At 47.3% G+C, this 23,438-nt stretch overlaps 1 protein-coding gene across 3 annotated transcripts in view; it reads right to left on the reverse strand.

Annotated features, from left to right (window-relative positions):
* Positions 1-1,339: 1,339 nt before the first annotated feature.
* The window catches only part of FAF2 (Fas associated factor family member 2), a 30,286-nt gene continuing 8,187 nt past the window's right edge, over positions 1,340-23,438 (reverse strand). Inside the window, exons 2-12 of one of the 3 annotated variants that reach the window (XM_037907705.2) lie at positions 20,966-23,308; positions 13,486-13,554; positions 10,705-10,839; positions 9,812-9,888; positions 7,038-7,176; positions 5,622-5,707; positions 5,449-5,540; positions 4,282-4,459; positions 3,140-3,311; positions 2,715-2,858; positions 1,340-2,134 (exon numbers count right to left, since the gene is read on the reverse strand). In XM_037907705.2, the coding sequence (XP_037763633.1) occupies positions 1,952-2,134; positions 2,715-2,858; positions 3,140-3,311; positions 4,282-4,459; positions 5,449-5,540; positions 5,622-5,707; positions 7,038-7,176; positions 9,812-9,888; positions 10,705-10,839; positions 13,486-13,554; positions 20,966-21,094 (1,404 nt within the window). In that variant the 5' untranslated portion in view covers positions 21,095-23,308 and the 3' untranslated portion in view covers positions 1,340-1,951. Of the gene's footprint in view, positions 2,135-2,714; positions 2,859-3,139; positions 3,312-4,281; positions 4,460-5,448; positions 5,541-5,621; positions 5,708-7,037; positions 7,177-9,811; positions 9,889-10,704; positions 10,840-13,485; positions 13,555-20,965; positions 23,309-23,438 lie in introns of those variants that run through there. The other 2 variants (XM_043553068.1, XM_037907704.2) reach the window with 2 other exon arrangements.

Here is a 23,438-nt window from a genome sequence, read left to right on the forward strand (position 1 = left end):
GGCACTCAGCCATCAATACCTACAAATCAACAGGACAAATGGGTTAGGCTTCCTTAAAAGGACTAATTAACGCTCCTTTTCTCTGCTCTTACCCTTCTACAGAACTCAAAAGCACAGCTGTGATAAGTCCCCCAGCTGCTACCACAAATATACAGCCTCTGGCTTTAGCCACTAGAACTTGGTGTCTGCCTCTCAACTCTAACCCTGGAGAAAGGTGGGGGTGCAATCTGTACTTTCCCTGGCAGTGCTGGGAACCCAAACAGCGGTAGGGGCACCTGCCAGAGAGGGGCTGTGACTCCCTGGGCCTAGCACCTTTGGGAAAGGGGCAACAGCCAACATGAGGAAGGTAAGTTGCAGCTGCAGTGACTCCAGTTAGCACCAGTGTAACAAACACTCCGGCCTCACTGTCTCTCATCACACCAACTGTTTGGCTCCGAGACCCCTCAAGGTCACCTCCCTCCCTTAGTCTACAGCTTTTCCGTGCAGCCGCAAGGCAGCATGACAGCAAGGGGGGAATTCTGCAGCCTGACTCAATAATAACCGCGGCAAGCCAATCCTCTTCTCTGTGCAGCCCACTACTAACTGGAATGAGGCTGCAGAACGAGGAAGGCGCTTGAATGGATCTACTTCGCTAGGGCTGGTACCATACAGCAAGGCTTCCCCGCACCAGGTACGAGCAGAGTGACCAAGATGAGGCCTCCCCACAGCTGGCAATGTTGTCTTTCTGCACAACAGTATCTGGCCAGCCCTCGTTAGTCAGTCCCGAGACTCACCCCGACGCAAACCCAGTGAATTTTTGGACAGCCAGCAAAGCAAAGGCAACCTGCCTTCCCCTGCACCCCAAGGGAGAGCACTTGCACTTCATGGGGCCCCACTCAGCAGGAGTTCCTAGATTGGCTCATCTCTTAAAGAGCATGTTAGGAGCTGCTGACTTCTGCAATTCTACTGGGCATGACTAGGGCGACCAGATGTCCCAATTTTATAGGAACAGTCCTGATTTTTGGGTCATTTTCTTATATAAGCTCCTATTACTCCCCACCCCTGTCCCAATTTTTCACATTTTCTGTCTGGTCACCCTGGACATGACACAGGCAATGGCTGCTCCACAGCACCTGGAGCCAAGAAGGCTGAATGAAGACAAGTACAGAGCTAGATTAACCTTGCAACACGGAGCCTAAGACAAGATCCATTCCCAGTGTGTGCAGGTAGGTCATTAGAACCAGCTCAGAATGCCCCCTTCACCCTCTACAGTGGGTGCTTTGTAGCTGACTGGCTCCCCTGCGGATGGAACGGGAGCAGCCCGTGTGGAGAGGAAAGCACTGACACCAGGAAGCATTCGCACAGGCACGCTAGAGGCAGAGTTTATTACACTATGCAGGCTAAGAACCCTGGGCAAGATCCCATGGCGTTAAGAACGTCAACCAGCTCTTTATCAAAAAATTAATACCATTGTCAACTCCAGTCTCCTTTGGTCATTACAAAGCAAGAGAACTAGTAAAAGGAAGGTTTTTATACACAGGGGGAAGCCGAAGAAATTCTGTCCATCCCTCCTCTCCCCAACACAGGCAGGCCCCCAACCCATTGCACAGGTGCAGTGTCCTTTGGCCATCAGGAGCAGCAAAGTATCAAATCTTCACAAGACGGCAGGCCTTGGGGCTCTAGTATTTTCAATAAAAGCAATATTTACCAAGAGCTGCCATTTCTGCCCTTCCCTGGGGAGGGCAATGGTGGCCCCCCTCCCTCTCTGCCATCAGGTGTAAGGGGATGACTGTGCGTGGGAGTAGGTGAGCCATGGATCACGCGCACTTTCTCGCACCAGCGCAGACACACAGCGTGGCTGGCGCAGGTGACGTGGTCTCTGATCCCTCATTTGTACGCAGCAGTCTTTAAAAAAAATATTGTATTATAATAATAATCTGAATTTCTCCTTCCATCGTGTTTTGGAAAAGTGTCAATCGTCCGTGAGGTCCTGAACAAAGAGAACTTCTGTGTGGCTGAGTCCAGCCTCCTGCAGCGTGGGGGGGTTGGGCCACTCCTCTGTAGGGAGGCAGGGCAGGACACGGCGAGGGAAGTTGGCCTCAATCTGGAACTTCTCTGGGCTCTCCTTCAAGGAGAATAGGAAGTCATGGATCACCTGGAAGGGAAGCGCAGAGGCATTTGCCAATGGACAGGCAGCACACAGTAATTCCTGCAGGCCTGGGCGAGGTACTACAATGCCCACCTGGTGTGGGGGCCGGGCTGCTAGTCTCTTAGCAGTCAGAGCATTTCGTCTGTCAAACACTTAAGACAACCTGAACCCTGCACCAGGATACAGAACCAGACTGCACACTAGGGACAGCTGTTTTCTCAAGACCCTGCTTGAAGCATGCCAGAGGCTCGTCTCGGTGTTCCTGGGAAATCCAGAGCACAGGCTCAGGCCCTCGCACACCCATGGACTGAGAAGCAGCAGGAAGCCCATATTTAGGAGGGGAAAAAAGCGGTATTTCAGCTTTACATCTGGTCTTTGACTCTTCTCTTGCTTCCCTGCCAGCTGGATACTGCCCAGCAGTGACAAGCGTGGTTACCCTCCCCCATGCAAGCATACCACCTCTGCCTACTCTGGCTCTAGCAAGGGTGCCCTCGTGACAACAGTGAGTGTGGCCACCCCCCAACCCGTCCAGCCAGCTTGAGAATTTGGGATTCTGCTGCTGCTCTAGATATCTGACCTCCCTCACCGTTAACGACTGTGTGAAATGGAATCGCCTCTCCACTCTGGAATCATTGGGCAGCTTGAAAATGATCTTCACGCTCTCCGGGTCATCGGGATGCGGCTCTGGGGGAAGGCATTCCGATTTGCGCACCTTCTCCTCCTGCAGAGTCTGAAAAGCAACGAGGAAGATCAGAGCACCAGGCTGGCATGGAGATGGCCTCAATGCCAAGGCATAGCATGTCCTGCCCGGGAGACAACGTGCCCCACAAAGCCCCAGAGAAGACGTACGAGGCAGATGCAGGATTATATGAACTCAGCACCTGATTGGAAACCAGCGAGCAGGCCGACCACGAAGAGAGGAAGCCCTGGAGTGGGAACCTGGCAGGAAGCAGCAGCGAGAGCTGGGAGCCAGCGTTGCTGCTGTGCTTCCCAGGCTCACTTCTGTCTCACCTGGCGCCGTCTCTCCTCCGCTAGCTTCTGCTGCTGCACCTCTTCCTCCCTTCTCTTCTTCCTCTCCCGTTCCTCCTTTTTTTTGCGTTCCTTTTCCTGATCCGCCCGCAGGGACGCCAGGTACGCCTCATCCTGCTGCTGCCTCAGGACCTGCGTTTGGTTTCTCTCCTCCCTGCAAACATCAGGGAGTGAGGGTGGTTAACATCAACAGACCAGAAACCTGGGCAGGGCAGGGCAAGAGGAGGACAGTAGCCTCCACAGCACTAACACTTCTCAGATGAGGAGCACACAGATGATGCAGAAGGTTTCCCACTCTGAAGGAGGCTGGACTCTCTATGGTGACTAGTCCCTGGCATAGATGGCATCCATTTTAGGATAAATGCACAAACAAGGGCTGTAGTGTGGGCAAGTGCCATGCACACTGCACTCAAAAGCTCTGCTCTGCAGCCCTCTGCTGCAGATAGCTACTCCCTTGTTTCTTTAGCCTGTTCCTGACTCACTTTAGAAACCCACAGGTCTGACCATCAGCTAGGCACACACTCTGACTGGGAAGCAGGAAGGACTAAAGGGAATGAGACACTGAGCTGGCCTCCTATCGGCTCTCAGTCTGAATGGAGCCCACATCAATACTTGGAGGGGGCATGTGTCAAGGAGACAGCCGCAGGACATCACAAATGCAGCCTTAACTCAGCAGCACAGCCACCTGGGGCTGGAGGTCCAAAGCAGGCGACTCCCATACAGGACTGGCTGAAGATATCAGCGTGACTCTGGCCGAAATGCCTGGATCCCAGTTACACTCTTAGCCACAGTCAGAGTCCAGCTACATCCAGACTTTCCCTGAAAGGTGCCAGCAGCTCCTGGCTGCCCCAAATGTCCAGAAAAATGGAGCAGATGGTGGTTACTCGTCTTTGAGCAGGAATGTTGCCTATGGAGACCTCGATTCCCAGAATGCAGTGTAGCCTGAATGTACACATCAGGGGGGAGCACTGCATGCACCAGCATTTCCACTGGCCGCTGAATGCATTGCAGAACCAAGTGCAGCCCACACTGAGCCCCCCTGAATTAGATCTGACCCACTCAACTGGGAATTCCCAGCTCCACAAGACAAGTGTTACTGGGGCTTCCAGTTCCCAGCCTAGTACCTTTCCAGGCGCTCAGACACCAAGTATGTCTGGTTGGCATCCATGATGAATGTCAGCTGGTTAATGAGGTCATCAGGCTGGATGAGGCCTTCTAGCCGCCCCACCACCGTCATTCTGCGATCTTTCAACATAATCATGGCGAGGAATGGGTATGTGTTCTCACGCAGAGCCTGGGACACTGGGAGATGGGCACAGAAACCACCATCACCACTGGCAGTCCCAACAGAGAGGCCAAGGGGTCATAAGACTAGAATTGCCTCCCTCCCCAAGCCTCTAGAGGTGGGCAGCTCCCGCTGTCCTGACAGTCCCTTTGTTGGGCACAGAGACACAGCTTCAGACTCCATGGCTGCCAACCCCCTAGACCATTCACTTTTTAGAAGTGACCTGTGAATCAGCAAAGCTGAGACAACCAAGACAGACGTCAGAGGTGTTCTTCCGGAGACAGTGACACCTCCAAGGGCTCAGTAGCCTGGCAGTCCCAGGTTCAATTCTTGGACCCAGCTGCTCGCTCTGTGGGCCACGAAGGATCTAGACCACTACACAAGCCACTCTTTCAGTCTTTGGAGGACGACACGCATTGTTCAGCACAACCCCCACCAGGCACTTGCAAGGACAGGTATCAATTGCTCGGAAAGGATTTTTAGGTTACAGTTAATGGCATGCTGCAAAGCCTAGTTGTGGACTAGTAGGTGGATATTCTTGCCCCCCATCCAGTCCTAAGAAGGACCCTGAGATATGAGGGGGGAAAAAAACCAAGGAAATCTCCTGTGGCCATTTTGTCCCTAGGCACCACACAAACCACTGTCATTAGACAATGCTTCCCCACTCAGCCTAACGCCCCTATGACAAGACCACTGAAGGAGCAGCAGCTAGCTCTGCTGAGACAGGACGGTGAAACAGCCAGTATTAAGAGCAGAGGGCTCCTTGGGCTACAATATTAGTCTCAGATATGGTATGTCCTCCGTTATGCAGAATGTGGTATGGATTAGCCCCATTCCACTCAGTGTAGTAAGGAGTCACAGGCTGGTCTCTGGGGGCTATCACTTACTCACCTGCACAGGGAAGTTATCAAGCATGCAGAACAGATGCAGATTGTCCGCAGTACCGATCTGTTTATTCCAGATTTAACAAGAATCAGGAAGAGTTCAGCAGAGGGAAGACACTCACCTCTGTATCCCTCTGGTTTGTTTGTGGAGCATGCCCAGAAAAGCATCCTAGTGTTGATGAGGGTGATCACCTCCGGTGCACACAGTGTGTTGCTGGGGGAAGAGAAGAGATGGCAGACAGAGCTGGGTCCCAAACACATGGCCAGTTATTTAAGAAAACTCTCTCCAACCTACCGACAGAATTCGTCTGAATCTTGGTGGTCGTCACCGTGAAGATAAACCAACAGGAAGCGCAGCTCCCGCTTAGCGTCATTCAGCGCCTGGGGAGGGAGCACAGAAAAGCTGGAGTCAGAGGGGCTGGAGCACTGGGACTGCTGCCCCCTTGGTATTGCAGCGGGATAGGTGTGCCCGTGGAAAACTGCCAGGGGAAGCAGTTTTTCAATCTAATGTGGTATTAATTGAAGAGCATGCAACAGAGGAGGAACATGCCAGACCTCCCTCCACACCAATGTGCCCAGCAAATTCTCTGCATGGAGGAGAAAGGAGCCCTTGACTGTGCTTTCCTCACTGTTCCTTGGCAGGCAGGGCCTTGGGAGAATGCCAAGCAAAGCACTGCACACCTAGTGACCCAGGAGGATTTCTCTGGCTCAGCCTCCAGGAGGACTCCCATGGCCCAGAATCATGTGCAGTTTTTTCTCCATTTTCCAGTTTGGAAGATGTAGGATCCAACCTTCCAACCACATCCATTGAAACAAGTTATTAAGCTGATTTCTGTAACCCCCCATTTCTCAGCTGAAACATTTCACTTACCCACAAGCCCAGCAGCGTAAGTGTTCGATGGACTCTGTTTAACTGGCGCTGAGTTGCTGATAGCCCAACAGCCCCATATCAATCTAAGTTTGGGTTCTAAGTATGGCCCCTTGTTCCTGGGGGCAGGGACTGCTGGAGGGAATAACCTAAATACTCGAGTAGTGCTAAGGGATATTGGCTCAGCAGTGCTCTCTGGCACTCAACTACCTGCTGGGATGGACTCCACAACAGCGGCGTGTGCGCGCATTGGGGCTGGGACTGAAAGGGGGTGAGGGAAGGAGACACACACATGCTAGGGAGCCCCTCTTCTTCTGGGAAGAATCATCACCCAAATCTAACAAAAGAGGGATCTGTTCTCTCCTTTTACCTCCTTGACTCAAAGGAGCCATTTCCCCAAGTTTCTCAAGTTACTGGGCTAAATTCTGCTCAGACTTGGTGCAGCCCCAGTCACTTCCAATGGGGTGTACATCAGGACAGACTTTGGGCCACTATGTCAGCTTATAAAACTGGTACTAGCAGAATGAAAGAAGAGGTGTAGGCTTCCGAACCACAGAGACAGCTGAGGAACTGCCAGATCAGCTTTGCCTTCCAAACTTCAGTTGTTTGGTAAGTCCCTGAGCCTGGCAGAGACCCCACCATGGCAAATGCCTACAGTGGGATGGACTCAGGTTCCTAATACGCTCATAATCGAGATCTCCATTACCTCGTTACTGAGTCTGAACATTAGTACTGGACTTTTAAAATGCAAAATGGCTTTTGTCATTCTTCTTTAGGGCCAGTGTGCCAGGCAATACCAGGAAGATAGTCCCACGTACCTTTGCACCAACATGCTGTACTGACCTGGCTGTATGTTCCCTGGTAGAAGACAGGGTGTATCCTCCCATATTTTTCCTCAAACATATGAATAAATGAAACAATGTCACCCACTGGGTCCGTGACCCTACTGCGAGGGTCAGGGCGTATAAAACGCACAGCAAACCTACGAGAAAAGCATAGGACACTGGAAATTCAGCTTACTGACTTTCTGAAGAGCTTTTTCTGGTCAACATTTACAGCTATCTGCTAACACACTGACTACTCCATCTTGAAACCACAATATGAGCACCCTATAGAAAAACCTAAGCCAGGTAAAGTTCCGTACTCCAAGGCATCAGCTGATTGCCAGAGGTTATGATGGATTTCCTCACCTGCACTCCCTCCACGAACGGCACTGCATAACTGGCCAGCTGTATTGTGTGTTTGGAAGGTTCAACATCCTCTGAAACATCAGGCATAAGCCCCAGCCACAGACAGGATACCAGATTTAAGGGATCATTGGTCTTATATTGGCTGGCAATTCATATGAAGTTGATCAGGACAAGTCTCTTCCAGAACTGCAGTTTTGTTGCACAGAGGGTTTAACGCACGAGTGTTTATTTTAGACAGCTGCTGGAAGAGGCGATTACACCAGGGAGCAAATAATTGCAGCCTGTTGTCTGTGTCTTGGCTCTTTAGACTGTAAACTCTAAGGCAGGAACTGTGTTACCCTACATGCTTGTTCCCGAGGGGAACCTTTGGGCCGTGCCTCAATAGAAGTGTGCCCATTCCTTGTTTGGTCTCCGTTGTTTAATATTTAGGAACTGCAAGTGTCAGCCTGATTTTGAATTAGGATTAAATACATTAGTTTCCTTTACAGATTCATAAGACACTGCTAGGAATAGAATAAAATTGTAGGGCTGGAAGGGACCTCAAGAGGTCATCAAGTCCTGCCTCAGCACAGCGGGCTGGACCAAGTAAGCCTGGACCATCCCTGACAAGAGTTTTTCCAACCCGTTCTTAAAAACCTCCATTGCCTATTCCAGATCTTAACTACCCTTAGGCCACATCTACGCTACCCGCTGGATCGGCAGGTAGTGATCGATCTATCGGGGATCGATTTATCGCATCTAATGTAGACGCGATAAATCGATCCCCAATCGCTTTGCCATTGACTCCAGAACTCCACCACAGCGAGAGGCGGAAGCGGAGCGGTGGCCATCGATCCCGCGCCACGAGGACGCGAAGTAAGTGATTCTAAGTCGATCTAAGATACATCTACTTCAGCTACGCTATTCTAGTAGCTGAAGTTGCATACCTTATATCGATCCCCCACCCTAGTGTAGACCAGGCCTTAGAGTTAAAAAGATTTTCCTAATTTCTAACCTAAATCTTCCTTGCTGCAGATTAAGCCCAATACTTGTGGTCCTACCTTCAGTGGCCATGGAGAGCAACTAACTGACCATCATCCTATTTAGAACAGCCTTTCACATATTTGAAGACTTATCAGGTCCCCCGCTTGGTCTTCTTTTCTCAAGTCTAAACAGGCCGTTTTTTAAAATATTTCCACATAGGTCAGGTTTTCTAAACCTTTTATCATTTCTGTTGCTCTCCTCTAGACTTGCTCCAGTTGTCCACATCTTTCCTTTAAAGTGTGGCACACAGAACTGGGTACAGGACTCCAGCTGAGGCCTCACCAGTGCTGAGTAGAGCAGGACAATTACCTCCTTTGTTGTCCATATGACATTTCTGTGAATACACCCCAGAATGATAACTTTTTTCACAGCTGCCTCACACAGTTGACTCATATTCAACTTGCGATCCACTCTAACCCCAGGTACTTTTCAGCAACGCCATCACCTAGGCATTATTCCTCATTTTGTAGTTGTGCATTTGATTTTTCCTTCCTAAGTACTTTGCACTTATCTTTCCTGAATTTCATCTTGCTGAATTCAGACCAATTCTCCAGTTTGTCAAGGTCATTTTCAACTCTAATCCTGTCCTCCTAAGTGCTTGAAACCCCTCCCAGCGTATTGTCATCTGCAAATTTTATAAGCATACTCTCCCACTCCATTATCCAAGACATTAATGAAAATATTGAATAGTACTGGATCCAGGACTGACTCCTGTGGGATCCAACTAGGGAATCCTTCCTAGTTTGATTGCGAACCCTTGTTAACTACTCTGAGTATGGTCTTTCAACCAGTTGTGCACCCACCTTATACTAATTTAATCTAGACACATTTCTCTAGTTTGCTTATGAGAATGTGACATGGGACTGTGTCAAAAGCCTTATTAAAATCAAGATACATCATACCTACTGTTTCCCCCCCATCCACTAAGCCGTAACTCTGCCAAAGAAAGAAATCAGGTTGGTTTGGCATGCTGGCTATTCCTTATAACCCTGTTATCCCCTAGGTGCTCACAAAATGATAGTTTCAGAATTTGTTCCAGTATCTTTCCAGGTATTGAAGTTAGGCCGACTGGTCTATAATTCCCTGGGTCCTCTTTGTTCCCCTTCTCTAGTCCTCTGCGACGTCACCCATCCTCCATGAGTTCTCGGAGATAATACTTATCTGAAATCTATTTTCTACTATACAACATTCATTTGTTACTAACATCTATGTTCTAGGTCTCCAAGACACAGAAACCTTGCGACGCTACAGAGAACTTTGATGCGTGAGTATTTGATTAATACAAAACCTGACGTTTGATTAGACTTAATGGAAAATTCCAGCCAAAAGCAGCACAACCATACTTGGGAGTAAAATTTTGCTTTGCTACAATCAACAAACAAACCTGCACAAAAAAGTACTTACCTAAATATATCAAGTAACGTGTAATACGTAAATCGGAATGGAACCATTATCAAGTAGTAACCCCATCCCAACAGGCCCTGAAATTACAAACAGAGTGTTAGGTATTTATCCCTGCCCCTTGAGACACCATAGTGCAGTTATCCCTCTATCCAGCATCAAACACGCTGCAATATATGTGAAACAGACAGCGTGGTCTAGTGCTCTGAACTCAGGCCTGTAAGCTAGTGACTTGCTGAATGACCTCAGGCTCGTCAAATTTTCTGAGTAGTCACCAACAGGTACCTCACTTTGAGAGCCCAACCGGAGACATTTTAGGCATACAAAGCCAGTGACCACTTTCAAAAATTGGGCTTTAATCTTTTATCTCACTTTCCCTACCTGTGAAACAGGGATAACAGCACTTACTCATCTTACAAGGGTTCTGTGAAGACTGAAGTGTTATACAACTGCTACATATTAACCATCTGCAGTCAGGTTAATGGACATCTTACACTAGCACATAAAGCAGACCACATCGGTTCAGCAGGCCGTCATACAGATAGATCATCCTACAGCAAGACAGCAGGAACAGACTTTCATTCTAGTTGAATTGGGACAGCTGAGTTGCATTTCTGCTCTGCCCTCACTTCAAGCTGTATAGGGAAGAAGGAGTTTGCTGGGTACTATGAAAAATACCAGAAAGGAAAACATCCAAAGTAGTAATGGAGAAGGTAAGAATAGTTCTGCCCAGGGAGCTGTACTGTTTGTAGCTTTCAAGAGAAAATATTTAGAAACAAGAAAGCAGATGCGCTACGGAAACTGAGTTCCTTTCCCTGTTGATGCACTTCTTTCCCTCTTCAGAGATATCACCCATTCCACACAAAGAGACAAACCCAAACTAGTAAATAACTTGCCCTTGGTTGCGGCCTTGAAACAACATAGCTGTAGATCCTGTGGTCGGCTGTATTGACCTGCAACGGCCGGGATGGAGGTGGATTGAAGACACTTGGGACGCCCTCTTGCTCATTCAACCGGTCCTGTACAGCTGCCTAGCATAGGAGGAGCAGCAAAAGGGGCCCATCAGAAATTGCAATGGATACAGGCAGGTTAGAGAAAATACACTAGTTCCATTCTGAAGTTTGGGGTAGGTGTGAGTTGTCCCTGTGCCTGGAGCACCGGACATGTGCAACTTAACACATCAAAATAAAGTAACTGCTGCCAGCTTCCAGACTAGGTGTTTCCAAGGTGTCTCATACTTGTACAACCCTGAGCTTACATGGTACTGTTCCGCTGGAGAGCTGTGCCAAACAAGTGACCTGTTCATAGCCCTGCCTCCCAGTCTAGGGGCTCAAAGTGGAAGTACAGGAAAAATGCAGGCCCATGGCAGGAGGCCATAAATGAAATGTTAGGCACCATTAGTAAAGGGATAGATTAAGAGAGAAAATATCATAATGCCATTATATAAATCCATGGTACGCCCGCACTTGAATACTGAATGCAATTCTGGTAGTTCCTTCTCAAAAAAGAGAGTAACTGAATTCGGAAAAAGGGCACCAAAAATGATGAGGGGGATGGAACAGATTCCATGTGAGGAGAGATTACAAAGACTAGGCCTGTTCATCCTAGAAGAGAGACAGCGAAGGGGGAGATGAGAGGGGTCTATAAAATCGTGACTGGTGTGGAGAAAGCAAGTCGGGATGTGTTATTTACCCCTTCCCATAACACAAGAACCAGGGGTCACACAAAGAAATTAAAAGGCAGATGTTTTAAAACAAATATAAGGAAGTACTACTTCACACAATGCACAGTTAGCCTGTGGACCTCATTTTCAGAGGATGTTGTGAAGGCCAGAAGGATAACTGGGTTTCTAAAAGAACTAGATAAGTTCCTGGAGGACAGGTCCATCAATGGCTATTAGCCAAGATGGTCAGGGATGCACCCCCATGCTCTGGGAATCCCTAAACCTCTGACTGTCAGGAGCTGGGACTAGTTGACAGGGGTGAATCACACGATAATTGCCCTGTTCTGTTCATCCCTTCTGAAGCATTTGGCAACAGCCATTGTCAGAGACAGGATACTGGGCTAGATGGACCATTGGTCTGACCCAGTGTGGCCATTCTTGTGGGTCATGATCTAAGCAGGTGTTAAGAATGTTTTAAAAGGCGTGACAGAACTGCATGCATGTTGGCTGGAAGGCTTGTAGAGGTGTAGGGGACTGCAGGGTTGAAGACGCTAAGACTCAGAGTGGTTTAGAGGGGTGCTTGTAAAGTGTGCAAGAGGAGTAGAGGTAAATGGGAGCCTAGCCACAGAAGAGGCCAGTACAGAGATTCGATATGGCAGAACAACAATTTTGGCAGCTTCATTCTAAATGGATTGAAGTGGTAACAATAACAAGCAGCTTTACAGCAAGTGTGATTGGGCTGAATTCAGTTCATAGCTGTTGTGAAGTGGGAATTTTGGTAATATTTTTTTTGATTCCACTGTGGGCCTCGGTGTCCCTCTGTGCTGTGTGTGAAGGGTTAAAAAGCTCTTGGGGGAGAGTAGTGGACATGAGGTGAGTTCCTCACATACGGGTCTGGTTGTTAAAGGACTGGCTGAAACCAACCATAGCAATAGAGTATGTGGAAAGACAATGGAAACCCTCAATCACCAGCATGTTCACTCCTAGCAACCAGCAGCCAAGAGGAAAGAGACTTTCCTCAACCCCTCTGCAGGAGAGCAGAGCAAAGGCCCCGGTGGAGAACACAGGGGAAAGCTGTCATGTGGCTGGGTTAAGAGCTGGCCTTTGGAGTGACACTCACCTGGCTAGGAGGAAGGACAAAGGGACAGAGACAGGAAGAGAGCCAAAATGGCTTTGATAGCGGCATTGCTGAAGGGCTCCCTGGCCTGGCATTGGCCAGGTTGAACTCTCTCTTAACCTTTGCCTCTCTTTGCTAGCTTAAGGACTTTCAGATTCTGTACACCACATGATTGTGTGGAAAAGGTTACCTGGGTAGTTGCAAACACTCACTGAGAGTATTGCACCCTGAGGGGATACAGTACAAGCCTCCCATAGGAGTCTGGCTGGGCTGGATTCGCTGCAGGGAGCCATGAAGACAGACAGGGATTGCTGATGCCTGAAGGTCAAGTTTTGGAGTCCGTGAGCTTGTCCCCGTGGAACCATGCGGGTTCTTGGGGGCTGGCACACTAAAGTGGTCACTTCCAAGGGACTGGGTACAGGCTGGGGCATAGACCAGACCCTGGGGTCGGTGACAGCTTCCATCATGTTTCTCAACATTAGCAAGGTCTGAGTACATCCACTAGGTACGTGTTTTCCGATTTACACTTGGAAACCAAGAGAAAAGGAATATGAGATAAAGAACTGCAGTTTAGAGAGTGGAAGGTACAATCTCAGTTCAATGAGCAACTCAATATGAATGGAAATTGTGAACAAACAATTAAATGAGACTACCTAAGATTCTTAACAATAAGCAAAGGAATAAAGCTTGCTGGGGGGAGGCTGATTGGGAGCTTGGCAGATTACTTTTGAAGTGTAAGCACGATGATTTTATAATATGACCTTGATTATAATTACTCAGGCCACTACAAGGATCCCTTAAGAAAGAGAATTTTGCTTTGAGAGACCCACAGTCATTCAGACTATTAATCTAAGTTGCTGGAAAGAAAAGTGTCCCAACTATAATTCTAACTGGTACCTCTATGTTCCAGTTGTGTTGCTCCAGGGTATGACGACACTGGTCCATAGACTCTATGCCAGTCAAGTCCTGGTGAAGGAAGGAAAAAAACCAAAGGATGAATGCTAAGGAAGTGAAATATTTCTACAGTTCACTGCTGTATTTGAACAGAGGAGTGTTACCATAATACAAAATTAATAACCAGACCCTTTGGTTTAAAAAGCTTCCCCTCCCAATTCAGCACTGATTGCTTCTGGCCATTGCTCATGAAAATCATGCAACTTCTGTAGGTATTCTTATTTCTTCTGTGAAACGGTGTGCTCTCAGACAGGACTTTACATTCTCCCAATACTAAGTAATCCCCAGCACTTCTGCAAGGTAGGTAAGTATCTTACCCATTACCGGCTTCTAGCCAGACTGAGAAATCCAATCAGCCTTACTGCCTGGGAGTCTTCCCCTACACTCCAGATGGAATGGGACGCTACTCCTAAAAATCAGTACACATAAAGGTCACCCTCCACCCCCCAAGCTCCTGCCTAGCAGGGAGTGAGGGAAGCCATTGGCAAGCCTTCCAGCCCGTCACTTCAGGCACAATTCATTGCAACTGTAAAGCGATTCAGGTGAAATGAGTGACATTATTGAAGATGTAGCATTGTTCAGCTTTACACTCTATGCTGTAGTGTACGTCATCCAGTTTACACAGATACAGCACTCTGAACACATTACAATGTGATCTGAAACTCAGCGATTGTGCAAAAAATACCAAACCACCACCTACAGACCTCACAGCCACCGGGGCTCTCGGTACTCATTCAACAGCAGGTAAGCACAATTCAAGTCCTTGCTAATCAAAACTTCTGCACAAGTTGCCCATGGACATGGGCATCTGACATGATAAGATAGCAAGCTAACATCACTTTAATCAAAGATTTTTGTCCTCATGCAAAAGTTAACATTCCTGTCACCATACTGGAGAAATAAATCTCTCCCCACACCATCCACTAAAAACATCCTCTAAAATACATAATAGGGTTTTATTTTATACTGCGCCCATCACCATGGTATCTGAGCACATATATATATTTATGGAAAACCATTCTGCTGTTAGCCCTGTAGAAGCAACTGCTTGAAGCAGTCAGTGAAAGTTAGGCATATTATGGGAGATATCATTAAGTGATGTTGGTGCACAAACCTAAAAGCAAATAAAAGAAAGCTACATTGGCTTCCGCTCCATTAAAAAACAAACCAGTACGGAAATCCTGTTCCATTTGGTAAACTGGAAACCCCTGGGAGAGCTTATATTTGTAGTAGTAATTATTTTACAGGGAAGTGAGTGGCAAGGGAAGACACGATTCATTTTAGTTGTTGCACCTTCCAATGCGCATTGACCCTTTTAAGCCAGAGTCCACTGTTTCCCATTCTGCCTCATTTCTTGTATCAACCCCCTCAGCAAGATCTCTTGTAAGGCCAAGCTTTATTGATTAAGATTAAGTAGCTCATGTTCTGGACTGACTCACTGTTTGCATAGACTGTTTCACTTTCTTTCCTATTAGTGGCTTGAAAAATTTAGTGAACATCTAGCTTTGGGATTAAACCTGATGGCGCCAGAGAGAGATTTAAAATTTTTTAACAACGCTAATGTTAAAAAATTATATAGTACACAAGTTAAGAAAAGAGTGTCTGTACATCTAACAAAGAGAGGGAAGAGCATCTTCGCAAGCAGGCTGGCTAACCTAGTGAGGAGGGCTTTAAACTAGGTTCACCCAGGGAAGGAGACCAAAGCCCCGAGGTAAGTGGGGAAGTGGGATACTGGGAGGAAGTACGAGCAAGAGATCACAAGAGAGGGCTCCTGCCTCACACTGAGAAAGCCTAATGATCAGCGAGTTATCTTAAGTGCCTATACACAAAGGCAAGAAGCCTGGGAAACAAGCAGGGAGAACTGGAAGTCCTGGCACAGTCAAGGAATTATGATGCGATTGGAATAACAGAGACTTGGTGGGATAACTCACATGACTGGAGTACTGTCATGGATGAATATAAACTGTTCAGGAAGGACAGGCAGGGCAGAAAAGGTGGGGGAATTGCACTGTATGTAAGAGAGCAGTACGACTGCTCAGAGCTCAAGTATGAAACTGCAGCAAAACCTGAGAGTCTCTGGATTAAGTTTAGAAGTGTGAGCAACAAGGGTGATGTCGTGGTGGGACTCTGCTACAGACCACCGGACCAGGGGAATGAAGTGGATGAGACTTTCTTCTGGCAACTCACGGAAGTGACTAGATCACAGGCCCTGGTTCTCATGGGAGACTTCAATCACCCTGATATCTGCTGGGAGAGCGGTGCACAGACAATTCAGGAAGTTTTTGGAAAGCACAGAGGACAATTTCCTGGTGCAAGTGCTGGAGGAACCAACTAGGGGCAGAGCTCTTCTTGACCTGCTGCTCACAAACCGGGAAGAATTTGTAGGGGAAACAAAAGTGGATGGGAACCTGGAAGGCAGTGACCACGAGCTGGTCGAGTTCAGGATCCTGACACAAGGAAGAAAGGAGAGCCACAGAATATGGACCCTGGACTTCAGAAAAGCAGACTCTGACTCCCTCAGGGAACTGATGGGCAAGATCCCCTGGGAGAACAACATGAGGGGGAAAGGAGTCCAAGAGAGCTGGGTGTATTTTAAAGAATCCTTATTGAGGTTACAGGAAGGCCAAATCACACTTGGAGTTGCAGCTCGCAAGAGATGTTAAGAGTAACAAGAAGGGTTTCTTCAGGTATGTTAGCAACAAGAAGAAAGTCAAGGAAAGTGTGGGCCCCTTACTGAATGAGGGAGGCAACCTAGTGACAAGAGGATGTGGAAAAAGCTAATGTACTCAATGCTTTTTTTGCCTCTGTCTTCACGACCAAGGTCAGCTCCCAGACTGCTGCACTGGGCAGCAGAGCATGGGGAGGAGGTGACCAGCCCTCTATGGAGAAAGAAGTGGTTCAGGCTATTTAGAAAAGCTGGACGAGCACAAATCCATGGGGCCGGATGCGCTGCATCCGAGAGTGCTAACGGAGCTGGCGGATGTGATTGCAGAGCCATTGGCCATTATCTTTGAAAACTCATGGCGATCGAGGGAGGTCCCGAACGACTGGAAAAAGGCTAATGTACTGCCCATCTTTAAAAAAGAGAAGGAGGAGGATCCGGGGAACTACAGGCCAGTCAGCCTCACCTCAGTCCCTGGAAAAATCATGGAGCAGGTCCTCAAGAAATCAATTCTGAAGCACTTAGAGAAGAGGAAAGTGATCAGGAACAGCCAGCATGGATTCACCAAGGGCAAGTCATGCCTGACTAATCTAATTGCCTTCTATGATGAGATAACTGGCTCTGTGGATAAGGGGAAAGCAGTGGATGTGTTGTTCCTTGACTTTAGGAAAGCTTTTGACACTGTCTCCCACAGTATTCTTGCCAGCAAGTTAAAGAAGCATGGGCTGGATGAATGGACTATAAGGTGGATAGAAAGCTGGCTAGATTGTCGGGCTCAACTGGTAGCGATCAATGGCTCCATGTCTAGTTGGCAGCCGGTATCAAGTGGAGTGCCCCAAGGGTCGGTCCTGGGGCCGGTTTTGTTCAATATCTTCATTAATGATCTGGAGAATGGCGTGGACTGCACCCTCAGCAAGTCTGCAGATGACACTAAACTGGGAGGAGTGGTAGATACGCTGGAGGGTAGGGATAGGCTACAGAGGGACCAAGACAAATTAGAGGATTGGGCCAAAAGAAATCTGATGAGGTGCAACAAGGACAAGCACAGAGTCCTGCACTTAGGATGGAAGAATCCCATGCACCGCTACAGACTAGGGACCGAATGGCTAGGCAGCAGTTCTGCAGAAAAGGAACTAGGGGTTACAGTGGACGAGAAGCTGGATATGAGTCAACAGTGTGCCCTTATTGCCGAGAAGGGTAATGGCATTTTGGGCTATATAAGTAGGGGCATTGCCAGCAGATCGAGGGACGTGATCGTTCCCCTCTATTCAACATTGGTGAGGCCTCATCTGGAGTACTGTGTTCAGTTTTGGGCTCCACACGACAAGAAGGATGTGGAAAAACTGGAAAGCGTCCCGCGGAGGGCAACAAAAATGATTAGCAAAAAGAAAAGGAGTACTTGTGGCACCTTAGAGACTAACAAATTTATTTGAGCATAAGCTTTCGTGAGCTACAGCTCACTTCATCGGATGCGTTCAGTGGAAAATACAGTGGGGAGATTTATATACATAGAGAACATGAAACAATGGGTGTTACCATACACACTGTAAAGAGAGTGATCAGGTAAGGTGAGCTATTACCAGCAGTTGACAAGAACATCTGAGGAACAGTCGGTGGGGGGAGGGGGGATAAACATGGGGAAATAGTTGTACTTTGTGTAATGACCCATCCACTCCCAGTCTTTATTCAAGCCTAAGTTAATTGTATCCAGTTTGCAAATTAATTCCAATTCAGCAGTCTCTCGTTGGAGTCTGTTTTTGAAGTTTTCTTGTTGAAGAACTGCAACTTTTAGGTCTGTAATCGAGTGACCAAAGAGATTGAAGTGTTCTCCAACTGGTTTTTAAATGTTATAATTCTTGACATCTGATTTGTGTCCATTTATTCTTTTACATAGAGACTGTCCAGTCTGACCAATGTACATGGCAGAGGGGCATTGCTGGCACATGATGGCATATATCACATTGGTAGATGCGCAGGTGAACGAGCCTCTGATAGTGTGGCTGATGTGATTAGGCCCTATGATGGTGTCCCCTGAATAGATATGTGGACACAGTTGGCAACGGGCTTTGTTGCAAGGATAGGTTCCTGGGTTAGTGGTTCTCTTGTGTGGTGTGTGGTTGCTGGTGAGTAGGGGGGGCTGTCTGTAAGCAAGGACTGGCCTGTCTCCCAAGATCTGTGAGAGTGGACTGGAACACATGACTTATGAGGAGAGGCTGAGGGAACTGGGATTGTTTAGTCTGCAGAAGAGAAGAATGAGGGGGGATTTGATAGCTGCTTTCAACTACCTGAAAGGGGGTTCCAAAGAGGATGGCTCTATACTGTTCTCAGTGGTAGCAGATGAAAGAACAAGGAGTAATGGTCTCAAGTTGCAGTGAGGGAGGTTTAGGCTGGATATTAGGAAAAACTTTCACTAGGAGGGTGGTGAAGCACTGGAATGCGTTACCTAGGGAGGTGGTGGAATCTCCTTCCTTTTGAGGTTTTTAAGGTCAGGCTTGACAAAGCCCTGGCTGGGATGATTTAGTTGGGGATTGGTCCTGCTTTGAGCAAGGGGTTGGACTAGATGACCTCCTTAGGTCCCTTCCAACCGTGATATTCTATGATCTGGGTATAGTTCTTAGATTATTCACAAATAAAAAGTTTGAAAAGTCATAAGATACATATAGTGCATAATCAGCAATAACCCAAATTTAGGTGAATAAATTTAACAATACAGTTTAGATATTAGAATCCGAATACTCGGGTACATCACTCATGGAAAAGTTGTACAGAGAGTTGGTTGTCGAAAGCAAAATATATTAATAGGGTAGGCCTACACTGTCTGAGGTCCAGGGAAAATAACCTGGTGAAAAGCCCAGGCTCCTCATTTCTACCCAAAGATGTAGAGGTATTGGGGGTGCTGGGATATCTAATAAGGAGCTGTCAGGTGTCTGAAATTTGAAGGTGCCCTATAGCATAGAGGATATGGCTGATTGGTGCTATAGCTCCTAATGCCTAAACTGCACATTACTCATCACAGATGAAGCATTCTGAGGTACAGAGGATCTGTTCCTTAGCAAAATGCAACAAGTATCATGTCTACCACTTGGACTCCCAATTCTGTAAAATAGTGAGACAAGCTCTCACTAAGTCAGTTCTCATTCAATACTTGAGAATATTTTGGGCTAAGTTCGGTTTCCTATTTTAATTTTGAGCCTTACAGAAACTTGGCAAAATCCAACCTGCCACAAGACAGGTTTGCTTTACTGCAAGAGACAGCATGCTCTGGCTGTGAAGGTGGAGTGATAATCTGATATAAATTCCTTCGGGCAGTCTCCAATTATACCCATCCATTTTCTAAATCTGTGCACCTTTCACTCCTGTCCATTTTTGCTATTCCTGTTAAATTTTGCTTGCTACCTCCGCAAGTTACTTGGCTCTTTTAGAACAGATATCCAGGTCTTCTTGAAAACCTTTGGCTGTCCAGGTGAGAATGTTTTGAGGATCAAGGGACTTCAGTTGCCATACTGAAGATGGATGGCTCATCTGTTTTAGGAATCTGAGATTTTTCTCCCCACACACAAACATTTTGGATTCTCCCTCAACTATTAATTCACCTTGTAAACAAGAGCAGTGCTTGAGATTTAGCACTTGGACTAAATCAGGATTCTGTTGCTCCTGAGCACTCTGACTATGCTGATCTACTCTTTGCCACAGCTACAAGACTGGACCTTTTCTAGAGTTAGAAGAGTACAGCAGTTCAGCTTCTCTTTCCCCTAACAGACTTCACAGTCATTAGAATGATCAGCTTTCCTCGTTAGCCTGACACCACTCAGTGACAGCGTACATACAAAAATATATTCACAGGCCTCCAATTGTAGCATTTAAGTCAGGCCTGGTCTGTACTAAAAAGTTATGTCGACCCAGCTAAGTCACACACCTGAGTGACACAGTTAAGCCAATATAACCCCCGACATAGACTGTGCCAGGACGGAAGAATTATTCCATTGACCTAGTTACTGCCTTTTGGGGAGATGAATTAACTACGCTGACAGGAGAGGCCCTCCCGTCAACATAGGTAGCGTCTACACTGAAGTGTTACAATGGCACAGCTGCAGCAGCTGCAGTATGATTTCAAGTGTAGACAAGCCCTCAGTCACTTAAATCAGGTGTTTCTAGCCTTGTTCATCTGAGATCTCCAATTCAATGACACCTGCTTTTGTTGCTGAAATATCAGTAAAGTTACAATTTTGTTATGGTTATTTTTATTGAAAGTCACAGACAGGTTGTGGGAAACAAACAAAAAGTCACAGAAGCCATGACCTGTGTGTGACTGGGAACTTTGAGGCCCCCTCCTGCCACCCACGGCATCTGGGAGATCTGGGGCTCCCTCACTGGCTGACAGCTCCAGCCCCGCTGCCCCAGGGCTGAAGGGAAAGTGTTATGGAGGTTTCTGAAAGTCACGGAATCTGACTTCCGTGACAGTCTTATCCTTACTTATCAGTGAGTTTCATGGCCATTAAGTCTCAGCTTTAAGGATCTTTTACAAAATTTGCTGTCATTCAACTAAATTCCATGCTTTTAACTCCAGCCACACTTCACTGTCTGCTATTATGAAGTATCTTTCTGAAACAAGGACTTGGATAACAAACTACATTCCTAAGGGCATGTCTACAATACGAACTTTTGCCTCCACAAGTTATGTTGGCATTAAGCCACTGCAGTTAGTATATTGCTTGTGTATCTTCCTATTTGGCTCCTTGCATCTGTGCTGTGCGTACTCACCAGGAGTGGCTGTGTTGATGCACAGCACAGTGCACCATGGGTAGGTATTCCAGTACGCAACCCGCCACCATCCAGCACACTGTCTTTTAGTAAGTTTTGGCACTTCATGATGAGGCAGAAACTAGTCATGCAAGGGTGACTGGGTGCAAGAGGTCAATTTACCAGATTACAACTGTTTCCATTCCATGTCATCTATAGCCTGCAATTTTCACCTGTTTAAAAATCCCATGCAGCCCTCCTCGCTGTCCACCTTCCATGACATAATCATGGAGCCTGAACAGCTCTTAACCACTGCCATAAGTGTTGCAAGCACAAGACACACAATCCTTCAGTATTGGCATAGCTGCAAGAAGAGCCATGGGGAACATGATGATTTGCAGGAGGGCAGATTGCTGAGAGACAAGCGAGAACCAATTCAAGATCGTTGGTGGCATTCACGAAGCAGCTGCAAATGGTGGAGTGCCGCTTCTGGGCCTGAGAAACGAGCACTGACTGGTGAGATTGCATCCTAATGCAGGCTTAGGATGATGAACAGTGACTGCAAAACTTTTGGATGCACAAGGTCGCATTCCCAGATCCATGTGCCGAGCTTGCCCCAGGCCTCCAGCATAGGGACACCAGAGTGAAAGCTGCATTGACAGCAGAGAAGTGAGTAGCAATCGCCTTGTGGTAATTTGCAATGCTGGATTGCTACCAGTCAGTGGGAAGTCATTTTAGAGCTGGAAAATCCAGGGTGGGAGCCATTGTCCTACAAGTGTGCAGGCCATGAACTGTCTCCAGCTATGCAGGACTGACTCTCAGCAACATGCAGGACCCGGTGAGTGGATCTACAGCAATGAGGTTCTCAAACGGCAATGGAGTAAGAGACAGCACGCATATCCCTATTTTGGCACCAGATCACCTTGCCACCAAGCATGTCAGCAGAAAGGGCTACTTTTCTATGGTTATGCAAGCCTTGCTGGATCACCGGGGATGAGTCATCCACATCAGCGCTGGCTGGTCAGGGAAGGTGCATGATGCTTGCATCTTTAAGAAGGCAGTTTTGTAGAAAGCTACAAGCAGGTGCTCTCTTTCCCAACCAGCTGATTACCATTTGCAATGTTGAAATTACACTAGTGATCCTGGGGGCTCCAGCCTCCAGCTCATGAAGTCAAACACCAGCCACCTCAACAGCTATCAGCTCAGCAGGTGCAGAATGACAGTTGAATGCACTTTTGGTAGATTGAAGGGATGCTGATCCTGTTTGGCCACAAGATTGAATCTCAGTGAAAAAAATATCCCAGCCATTACAGCTGCCTGCTTGTCCTGCATAATATCTGTGAAGGGAAGGGGGAAAGTTGCCACTGGGGTGGAGGTAGAGTGGCTGTCTGCTGACTTGGAACAGTGAGACACAAGGGCTACCAGATGAGCTCAACAAGGAACTCTACAGCTTAGTGAAGCTTTGGAAGAGCAATTGAACAGCGAATCACAGTAACGCACTGTGGTGTACTGGGCTATACCTGGACCTGCTGTTTTGAGGCCTCTTAGGAATTCTGTGGTGCTTAGCGTACATCTAGGAATATAACACTGTCAAAGTAACTATTAATTTTGTGGTGCTTGCTGTGCATTTATGATTATTACACTGTGTTTGTCACTGATCCTGAGTTGTGTCACACTGAACAAGCAAGCAAGCAAGCAGGTACTTTCAGTACCACTAGCCACTCTGCAGCATATGTTAATTAATTTTCCCAACAGAAAACTGAGTAACAAAACCAGTGCAAAGAAAACTGCAATTTAAAAGCAAAAACATTAAAAACTGAATAAATTTATGGAATAGAGCTTTACAAGGGAAAGGAACATTCATGTCCATTTTAGCTACACATACAGCAACCATGGCTTTCACAGGTCAGTGCATGTGAAGGTGTAGCTGTTTTTAACGTCCCCTGGCATGGAGTGGTCAGAGTAGGGATGTGGGCCCCTGATGCCACATGGAATGTTGAGAGGGACATAGGGAAGTGCTGTAATGAGTTCTCCATGGACTGCAAAGGGAAGCGAGCCCGTGACTGTTGAACCTGTAGGTCCACAAGAGTCTGCAACATCTGTGTGCGCTGCTGGAGATGCTCCATTGTGTCCTGGTGCATCTCCCTCTCCTTTTTCTGCACCTTTCTTCTGTCTGCTCTGTCCTTCTCCATACAGTCTGCAGTATTCACCCTCCAGGCCCTCTGCTCCCAGTCTGATGCAGCACTGGCTTCTTACATGATCACGCTGAACATGTCATCCTGAGTTCTCTTCTTTCTCCTCTTTGTCTGGCTCAGCATTTGGCAGGTGTGGAAGAGGAATCTCTCATGGCCACCACAGCAGCAGCTACAGATAAAACACACAAACATACCATTGTCAGTATGGTCACAACGGAAAGCAAAAGTTAACATTCAGAACTCCCTTCCCTTGCTCCCCTCCAAGTTTTAAACAAGACATGCTTATTGACACTTCTGCT

This window comes from Chelonia mydas, chromosome 8 (genome assembly GCF_015237465.2).
Source record: "Chelonia mydas isolate rCheMyd1 chromosome 8, rCheMyd1.pri.v2, whole genome shotgun sequence".
Classification (NCBI taxonomy): domain Eukaryota; kingdom Metazoa; phylum Chordata; order Testudines; family Cheloniidae; genus Chelonia; species Chelonia mydas.